This window comes from Pyrus communis, chromosome 10 (assembly GCF_041283825.1).
Source record: "Pyrus communis isolate YQ-2024b chromosome 10, ASM4128382v1, whole genome shotgun sequence".
NCBI lineage: Eukaryota > Viridiplantae > Streptophyta > Magnoliopsida > Rosales > Rosaceae > Pyrus > Pyrus communis.
This window is the reverse complement of record NC_142574.1, coordinates 1,827,793-1,837,958: the sequence shown is the minus strand read 5'-3', so window position 1 is coordinate 1,837,958 and position 10,166 is coordinate 1,827,793. Positions and strand designations below refer to the sequence as shown.

Below are 10,166 nucleotides of genomic sequence, written 5' to 3'. Positions count from 1 at the left end.
TCCTAGGCGTTCCTAGGCGATGGTGCTAGGCGGTTCTCCCAGTCGCCTTCCACATCCGGTCGCACCAAATAATCGCAGATTCGTCGAGAAATATGACGAGAGAGAGAGAGAGAGAGAGAGAAAGGGGGAGAAGGAGAGAGGGAGAGAGCGAGAGAGATCGTGCAAAGAGGCATGGAGGTTGAAAGGGATTATCTGCTGCAGAGAAGGGGACAGTGCAGATGAGATTTGAGAGAAAAATGGGTTTTTTTATTATTATTAAAAGATTTTGACAATTTATTTTAACAATCATATCAGGCCCAACATCTTTTTTAAAGAATAAGGCCCAACAATAAGTAATAATTTAAATTTAATGGTCTTAACAACACTTAATGTCCATATTTTATGATAAATTTTTATTTTTGTATGTTTTGCATTTTAATTTTTTTTTTCAAATTTTATATACAAGCATGGTTTTTTAAGTGTAAACATGCACTTATTTATATATATTATATAACAAATTTATTTAAAAAATACAAATTCACCTAGCCCGCCCAAATGCCTAGGCGTTAGGATCCAGCTCATCACCTGACTAGCGTTTAGCGCCTTTTAGAACCATAAATAATAATAAAAAGAATTAGTTTAACATCACATGATCAAGTTTCAGGAGTCTCAGGTACCTTATAAAATTCCTTATATTATTGATGTTTACTACTACTCTATCCCATTCTATGGGCATGAAACAAAGTTAATACCAAATGCTTTGGGTTTAAGGCATAAGATAAAATCTACAAATACGCCTCTAGTTACTTTCAAGAAACATTTTAAAAGACGTTACCAAAATATCTTATATGTTATGTTATATGACATATATTTAATGGTTAGATTATGCTAAAAACTTAATATGCGAAAATTCTAGAGTAACCAATATACGACATATTCTTAACGGTTAGATATGTGTTAAAGAATTCCAGCATACATCTCCAAGACCAAAAATAAATTCTTGATGTTTTGTATATATCAAAACTAACTTGCTTAATTACTAATTAAGGTTTAGTTTGAAGACTAGAACTATAATATGCATTAAAGTGAAAATTTTCTCCTCTTTTTGTTTTATACTTTTTTGGACAAGATGCCGTCACTAAAATTCGAGGAGGAAGGAGTTTTATGGATGTATATATATTGATGGTAACATTTGCTTTTATATCTTAGACTGTAGCATTGAGTACGTTTCAGAATATTTATTCGTATACATCCACACAGCCAGGCAATTCAATTTGTGGGGCACATGATCACCATGCATGTGTGTTCAAGAAATTCACTGTATTTTTATATGATGCACAAGGTGATACGGTTTGCACAATCAAAGGAAGTGTACCTTCGTAATAGTGAGTTGACATCCTTTATGGAACTCACTGTACGAGCTTAAGGGCCATTAAATTTGGACTTTTCAAGATAGAAAGAGGTTCAAGTCTTTGATTTGTATGCGGTGAATTATTAGATTGAGTTAATGAAAATCATCAGATTTAATTTGAGAGCTCTAAATTTGTTGGTCCTTGTCCTTCAAACAATGAGATCCGGAAAGAATCTCAATTCTATAATTTTGATGCACTGATGCTATTATTGTATTTCTTTTATTTTACATCGTTGCTCTTGTTAGGTTTCTGATAAATCAAACGCACATTAGTAAAAGAAATCAATTTTGTATTTTTTTATATACACGCACGCGGCAGCCATATTAACTTTCTAAATAATTAGTAAGCGTTACATACACAAATATTGGATGTTATACCTTGGAAGGGGGAATAGATGAACTTTTATCACAAGTATATGGGATAAGTATATGAATTGACTATACTATGAGAGATTTTTCATTCTCTCCAATCCCAACTCCTCTTTGTTGTTGTCTAGGCTAAAATTTAGGATCTCAAAACTCCTTGGAAACTTATACCCCTCACAAGTTTCACTTATTAAATTAGGTTCGTGATTCATTTTCACTTATAATTAAAAAATTTCAAGTTCGACTAACATACATAATCAAAATGACGTATAATATTTATGTTGAATTCCATATTTAATTAATTATGACTTACTCATTATTTAGCTTCATCTATTTCACCCCAGTAATGAGGATCTAAGTATTATCGAATATACAAAGGCTTAAGAAATATGAAGATTGCTTTCGGTGGGATCCCTATAAATAAGAATACATGTGATGTTGTGGCATATTGTGGATAGCTCCATCCTGTTGTAAAGGACTAGCAAATTGTCCTCTCATTTTAAGCTGTTGTGCACTAAACGAATCGGAGCCATATTAATAGAGAACCTTCAGTGACCTTCTTGTTTGTCTGCAAAACCATTAATTAATTCAATCCCTTAACATAATACATATATACGAGCTAAACTTTCTTGAAATAAATTTCGCTCCGCTGTTTATGAAGAGGGATAGATAGTGTCCTAGTATAAATGGTTCGTGTTCATGAATTAACTATATAGCACTCTTGCTACATGGTTAATACATGTTCACAAAACAATCGATACGAGGTTACTATCTTATATCACTCCATAAACATTAGAGCAGGATACTTTTTAATGATTGCATTTCAATGGTCCATTGTCAACATTACTGATATGAGTCCTAACTTAACCATCTATTACTAAGTATTGGATTTTATCACAAAATGTCTCAATAGTATTAGAGATGAAAACCTTCATATCTTAATTATACATTTTTTTGTTACATGCCGATGTGGGATCCTATTTTCCAACACATACTAAGTCTAAATGTGAGTGACTATAAATTTCTTAACAAGAAAATTGAAACATTTTAGTTTTCTTTGGAGAAGTATTTAGTTATGTCTAATAATATAAAAATATGTGTACATTTTTTTTGTCTACACCGTATTACTAGCACGAAACATCACAGTAGTGTTGTATCTGTACTCTTTCCTGCCCTAACTTTCTCACTCTCTCTTAATCAACTAATTCTCAGTAGAAGTTCGAACTGAAAGTAAATTTTGATATCAATAGACTAGAACAAAGTAATTCTCAGTAATTATTACTCTTGTTGTTAATTTCTGTGAAAGAAATAAAAAAAGTGGATGTAAACAAACGAAAAACAAATATAAATGCATCCATAAAGATACTAATTTATAACTATCCTCACATTTACACCATCAATCCCAAGAACAAAAAAAAAAAAAAAAAAAAAAAAAAAACATATACAACACTAGTTGAAAACTGTCTATTATTTATTTTTTGGAACTCGAAGTTGATAATCCCTCTTTATCTCTTCCTTCCTCATGACCTTATTTATTTAAAGAGAAATAAATAAATAAATATAAATAAATATTTTATAACTTGATGACTGACTATACCCCTCCTCTCAACACTCAACACTCACCTTCACCATTTGCCTTTCTTTTTTAAATTTCTTCCCAATTTGTGTATATTTTTGCTTTGCATGTTACTCTTCTCCTAACACAAAATTCAGGACCCGCCACATTGTATTTGACCCACTTACCCGTCCGAAAGCCCTGCAAAATCTGACCTACTTTCTTTGAATCCATGTTCTATTGGCCTTTTTCTCAAGTTGTGGCTCACTCACTCAGCTGTTGCTGCACCCACTGGAGCTGGTTTGTTTGCCACTATCTCGTAATTCCCATCACCTTCAGCATAATCCTCCTCCTCCTCTCCATCCTCCTCCTCGTCATCGTCATCACCGATATTGTTCTCCTTATCTTGCTGGTCATGATGATCGTCCCCTTGGTTCTGATGATGGTCAATACCCATCATTAGTCCCTGATGGTCTTGCTGCTGCGGTGACGGCGGCTGAGGTGGCCACTGCTGTTCCGGCCTCACCATCAAAGGCACCGAGTTCTCGGGCTTGAATTGGCTCGAAGAATAATTAGTACTAGTACTATTGACATTGTTCCTCTCTCTATACAAACTATCCAGCAGGTGAAAGTAGGGACATGTCTTCGAATCCTCGGGCCTTCTCTTGTTGCTTTCCTTCACTTTCTTGAAGTACTTGTTAATGTTCTCCCACTTCTCCTTGCACCTTTTTGCGTTCCGGTTGTATCCGAGCTTCCTCATTGCTCCTGAGATTTCCTCCCAGAGTGGCCCTTTCGGTCCATTCTCTTGGTACTTAGAATCAAGGCTGGTTCTCAGCTTGATCAACGCTTGTACCTCCACTTTCGGCCATCTTGATGAGCTTGGTGGCATCATCAAATTATCGTTCTCCCCGTTGTTGTTTGATTTTGGAACAATGTCAATGTTCATCGCGGTCTGTTGTGGTTGTGCTTGTGGTGGTGGTGGTGCAGGCTTCCGCGGCGGAGGAGGCAGTGGCGCTGGTTGTAACCGCAGCAGCTGTGATTGGTTCGGCGTGCTTTGGTGTTGGTTTTGATTTTGCTGCTGCTCAGATACCCTTTGCAAGAATGACATGACCGCGGCATCTTTGGCTGCGGTGATTGATCTTTCTTGGGCTAGAATCTCGCGCTCTCTATTGATTCTTGTCATCTCTTGCATTCTCCAAGCTTCTTCCCTTACCATTCTTTCTTGTTCGCGTTTCTCGATTGTCTCCAAGAATCTCTTCTGGAGGTCCTCTTGCTTCTGGATCACATCCTTCATAAGTCTCTCGAAGAACTCCTTCCATTTTCTCTTCTTCTTGGCCCGCCCTTCCAACTCCTCGTCGGACGAGGTGGAGGAAGAGGTGGAATTGGAAATGATGTCGGTGGGTATGGCTGACAAAGACGTTGGGAATCCAGTGTGCTGCTGCTGCTGATGTTGGTTGGCATTGGTTGTAGGGTTTGCTGTTGTTGGTTGATGCGGCAGAGGTTGTGGCGGTGCTGGAAGAACTATAGGGTTTGTCGGCGGGAATGAACTGGGGAGTGTGAGGTTATTAAGTGTTGGTGTTGCAATGCCTTGAGAGGACACAGTAGTAATTGTAGGGTGCGGTGTAGCTGACGATGGAACAGTAGTACTAGTTGTAGTAGTACTACTATTAGGATGAAAAATTGTTGGAGGGTTAGCCATTGCCGTTGTTGTCACTGTTGCCGCGGCCGCCGCCATAGGCTGATGAGGCTTCCGTTGATGATGATGAGTAGTACTAGTACTGCCAGGGGTCGGAGGTTGATTTTCGAAGGCGTTTAACTGGTCGAAAAACCGATAAGTCTTACCTTCAGACTTGCCGCTGCCGGTGCGGCCTTCTTTGGTTCTCCTGTGGTACTTGTAGACATTCTCAAACTTCTCCTTGCATTTCTTGGCGCTTCGATGATAGCCAAGCGCTGCAAGCTTCCTGAACGATATGAAAACAACGGTTGCACAAAAATCAAAACACAGACAAATTAATAATTAAATATATTAATTGTCTATCTTGAATTCAGCAACAAAAACAAAGCATTTCCACATAAAATTACAGTAGTACTATTCCACTGAGAAAAATTATGATCATTAAATATGTAAGAAATAATTAGCATCCAGCTAACGCTGGGAGGAATATATCAGATATATATACATGCATGTAAGAAAGACCAGAAAGAGATTCATTGATGAAAGACAGAAACCTTTTCTGGAAATTGTATGACCCAATTGGTGAAAGAATTTATTCCATTTGTTTTAAATTTTTCAATATTTTTTGAGGAATTTATTAATATTCCCATTGTTGACACTGTAATTTCTTCAGATGGACCAAGGAGAGGTAGAAATTAAAACCAAATGAAAAGACACAAAAAAAATGAAAAGAAAAACAATTACCCAAAAGAGTAATTAAACAAAGTGAAGGATTTGAAATGGATCATAAGCAAACAAAAAATAAAATTAAAAAGATATATAGTACAAAGAAAATGAAAATTTCTATCAGTCCTCCTCAGATCTCAATTAAAATATATCGTAATTAAAATTAACCTGGAAACCTCTTCCCATAAAGGACCTTTAACACTTGCATCACGAAAGGCGACGTCCATGTCAGACCGTATTTGCAAGAGAGCTAAAGTCTCTTGGCGCGGCCACCGGTTGCCACCGAAGCTCCTCTCACCACCTCCTGAAAGTTCCTCATGACCACCTCTGAACGTTTCTTCACCTAAATTATTATTCGAGCCATCGCCGCCACGGCCTTCAGGAGCTGCCACAGCCACGGCCGCAGCATCGCAGCTGGTGGAGCTCCCTAACACACTAGTAGAGTCCCCCAGCATAGGACCAGCTGGTCTACTTCGCCTTTTTCTTCTCTTATTCCCCTCTGGCTACAACAAAACTAACAATTACGACTTACAGCAGATGGAAGTTTACAACCAAAACATGTCACTCACGAAAGAGAGAGATGGTGAATTCTGTACAGAAGGGTTTTAAGAAGACGGGTGTAGGGTGAAGTTATTAATTTATTTCGGTGGGATCTGCTTCTCGATCTCAAGCAACATGTTTTACTTTTCCCTTTTTTTTATTTTATATATATACATATATATCTTCTTCTTCTTCTTCTTCTTCTTTTTTTTTTTCTTTTTTGCTGTGGAATCTTTTGGTTTTATTTTTTTCTGTGTAAGTTGGTAAAAAGAAACAAAACATTTTTGGATCATTTTCCTTATTTTTCAAAATTTGAAAAATACATCATTATATATATGACGTGTGGTGGAACCAACATGGGAACATTAGTTGTATTAGATCCCAACAACTTTAAAAACTCCATGTATATTTGTATGTATGATATTTGACTCTTTAAACAGTTACGGCAAACTAAATTACAACATTCTCTGCCTACTTCTTCTATTTTTTCCTAGCATCCTTGTCTTCTCTTTCTCACTTCTTGTGTGTAACTTGGGTGCACCAAATGCTCGATGAAATACTTCAGTTGACAAGTTTTGATAGTCTTCAACGTTACTCAACAGTTTCCTATAGCCACTCTTGACAAGCCTCTCCAGATCATAGTAATTGTTGACATATGTTGTCATAAGCCTTTGACAGATGGTGGCAATAATTGACAAGTTCCTATTAGTTGCTCCACAAAATGGTCCAATAAAGTTTTTTGGTCAAAATCATGACCAATTATTTGAAAATTATGGCTACGCCATTGTATATGGCCTACCAAACAGATCGTGTCGTGTCAAATTCGTTAGTTTAAAGAGTTTTTAATAAGGGATCCAATAACAACGCAGTTCATTAATGGGTCGATTCATTTCGTGTCGAGTTAACGAGTCGTGTAAGTAATTGACATGCCTAATGTCTAGGTCTAACAAACAATATCTTATTGCGTTCTTAACAGGCCACCTGATAATGATCTGACTCATTAATAGGCTCTTAATGAGTGATTTGATAACGACTTGACTTGTTAACGAATTCACTTAAAACTTATTATGTTCGTTTCGGTTCTTGTCAGGTTAACAAATCGTGTAAAAAATTATCAATCCTAATGTATATATACGTAGACAGAGATTATTCTTTCTTCGGTGGTAGCGTTACAACAAACATTTGTTAACAGCTGCGCAAAGAGATGATGATGAATAAGTTGGTTTTCGTCTGTCGAGCTAAATTTAGTTAAAAGCCGACCCATCTAGGTCAGCTTTTTTTCTCTTTCCTTTTTATTTTTATTGTTATCTTTATCTTTTCTTTCTTTCAAGGATATTTTTTAATTTTATATTTATTATATAATATTTTCGAGGCTCATCAGATCAGGCTCGGCAGCTTTGCTTTTTTGGGGGCTGTTTTTGGAGTTCAGTGGCCGTTGGCTACAATTTGGTTGAAATTACTATTTTACTCCCAACGTGTGTCCCATTGAGCTTTAATCATTGAAAGCTAATCTGATGACGTATTTTTTATTGGATCAGTACAATTGCAGATCTAGGTTTTGTTGAAATGTAATTCAGAGTTTTTGTACTTAATTAGGTAAATCTTGGATTTACCAAAACACCCTTGGTTTAGAAAATTTACAAAGAGAAGAAAAAGCTATTAGTATGGTATTGTTGACCAGATATAAAACGAGCGAGATTAATGTGAGCAAGTGAATTTCATGTGTTAAATATCCTTATGTACATTTTTTTAAGAGTACTTATATACATTTTATGTAACTCGAGATCTGGTTTATAATAAATTAATAAAAATTATGGAGACGGATTTGAACTTGGTTGTAGAAATAAGAGCATATTGTTCTAATCTTAGCTGAACTAACCTTTTCATTTGTTTGACTTTCTTTTAAAAAAAAATTTGGGAAAATTTTCTAAACTCTATTTTATTATTTTATAACCATAATTAAAAGCATGTTATTAAAGAACAAATATATAAGCTAAGACTAGTAAAAGTTATAATTAAATAAATAAAATTAAAATTTAATAGTTAAAAGTTCAAATTATTTATACTCCGGAGCTCTGTAAATTTATGCATATACTACAATTCAAAAGGTAATAACATATAAGAAAAATGGCCTCAAATATTTTTCAACTTGTTGGGTGGAAGTATAACTGTAGAATATGTTGCCCAAGGGGCCTCTTGTGATTGTGACAATCAAAGTTTGACAAAATTTTATTCTCCCAATTGAGCAAAAAAAATATTTTTCAATAATAATTTGTCATCTTAAACATAAATATTAAGGAGATTCTTTTAAAAGTGAGACTTTTCATACTCTTTGTAAACTCACATTTTTTGCACAATGTTTATAATATAGACACGAAAATTGACATAAAACTGTATGGTAACAGAAAATCCCGCTTTAAGAGAGTCCCCTTAGCATTTTTCCATCTTAAAAGAGACATTTTGGAGTGGGATCCACTGTTGGAATTAGTTGAATTAATCTTTCTTTGGTTAGATGTAGGTCATGTTATTAGGCTAAAGCCATTTATGAAGAAGAAGTAAATGGTGGCCAATTTTTCAGTTGGGTTAATGACCTACCATAATAAATTGTGTGGAAATTTCGACGGCCCTGATCTAAACATCACCGATGATGAAATTTTTGGGACCATTAGCTTGTAATTTATTTCCATGTTTTTCTAATTGTGTCATGATCAAAGAATTGTAGCCGTACATACACAATTTGTGCCACGACTGTGTATACTATTACTAACGTTACGTTTCACCTTCGTATTTTAAATTCCACTTAGAAATGGAATATGACTTTTGCTTTTTGGCGATAAGGTTGTTGTGACTTGCAAGCTAGTTTTCTTATCTTTTGCATTTGGTGCGTCAAATATGTGTAATAATGGACATGGTATTAATAATATGGACCATTCATGTATTAAAATGTTATTATTCAATAAAATACTTAGCACATTATCAGGGATGGCGCCAATAAAGGACCAGAGTGGTTTTGAGGTCATTTTAACTACGATGTGAGAAATTTCTCTTTGGTTCCAAGCTTGCACTTGCTGTGAGACATGAGAAAAAAAAAGATGGATTGTTTGTTGTGAAGAAGTTGAGTTGAACCACGTCATTGTTCTCAAAATCTAACAATTTTGTCCTCATATTCTAACAAATATGTTGTTTTTGTCTTTGTAGTTTAATAAAACGGTGAGTTTGTAGATAGGGTTTTATATTTTAAATTTTAATATTATTTCTAAGGCAACTTAATCATCTATTATTTGCAGGCCTCATAAATGCCCTCCTTCTACCAAACGATGCAAACCATAAATTTTTTTTGGGGTGTGCTATCCACACACCCCATTTTACTTCTCACACACCCTTGATAATTTTTGTCCGTTGATCTTCTTCAATTCATCCGATCCAATGGTCAAAAATTAAAAAAGTGTGTGAAAAGTAAAATGGGGTGTGTAGATATCACACCCTTTTTCTTTTTTTTTTTTCTTTTTTTTTTATGTTTTTACTATATTTTAAAAAATAAATTTAGTTGTTTTCCTGCTCTCTACCTCCCACTAAGTTGTTGCACAATTATTTTGATTTTCTCTATTTAGATTTAATAGGTCTTTCACTTTTGTGAATATTGCTTTAATTCCTCAAGTTATGGGTTTAGTTTTTGTTTCATATATATATGAAAGACTTTCCCTCACATAGAATCTTAACTCCACCACTGCATGTTATGCAATCACGCATTTCCGTTGAATAAGACTTGTGTATTCTTTCTAAACTTTCAAGTACAATAACTTAGAGTTATATGTTCCAGTTACAAAGCTCACGAACTTGATAAGTATGTTAGATGCGTGAGATGTTAAACGTTTGAACTGTCTTTTATTGAGTTTATTAAAAAGGTTATTTAT

At 35.1% G+C, this 10,166-nt stretch overlaps 1 protein-coding gene across 2 annotated transcripts; it reads right to left on the bottom strand.

Moving 5' to 3' along the window:
- Window positions 1-2,010: 2,010 nt before the first annotated feature.
- LOC137729326 (trihelix transcription factor DF1) lies at window positions 2,011-6,492 on the bottom strand. Of its 2 annotated transcripts, XR_011067986.2 has the most exons (3): window positions 5,881-6,309; window positions 3,500-5,272; window positions 2,011-2,324 (listed from the first exon to the last, which is right to left on the bottom strand). XR_011067986.2 is itself a non-coding variant. In XM_068468246.2 (2 exons), exons 1-2 carry the CDS (start codon window positions 6,165-6,167, stop codon window positions 3,580-3,582), a joined length of 1,980 nt encoding a protein of 659 aa, XP_068324347.2. In that variant the 5' UTR covers window positions 6,168-6,492; the 3' UTR covers window positions 3,207-3,579. The 2 variants fall into 2 exon arrangements, 1 of the variants encoding a protein (XP_068324347.2); XM_068468246.2 differs by lacking the exon at window positions 2,011-2,324 and having other exon boundaries at window positions 3,207-5,272; window positions 5,881-6,492.
- Between the last annotated feature and the right edge of the window lie 3,674 nt (window positions 6,493-10,166).

Coding starts and splice junctions, on each gene's coding strand:
- LOC137729326 (XM_068468246.2), bottom strand. CDS start 6,167: ATGCTGGGGGACTCTACTAGTGTGTTAGGGAGCTCCACCAGCTGCGAT. Junction 5,273..5,880: donor TTATGGGAAGAGGTTTCCAG/GTTAATTTTAAT, acceptor CATATCGTTCAG/GAAGCTTGCAGCGCTTGGCT.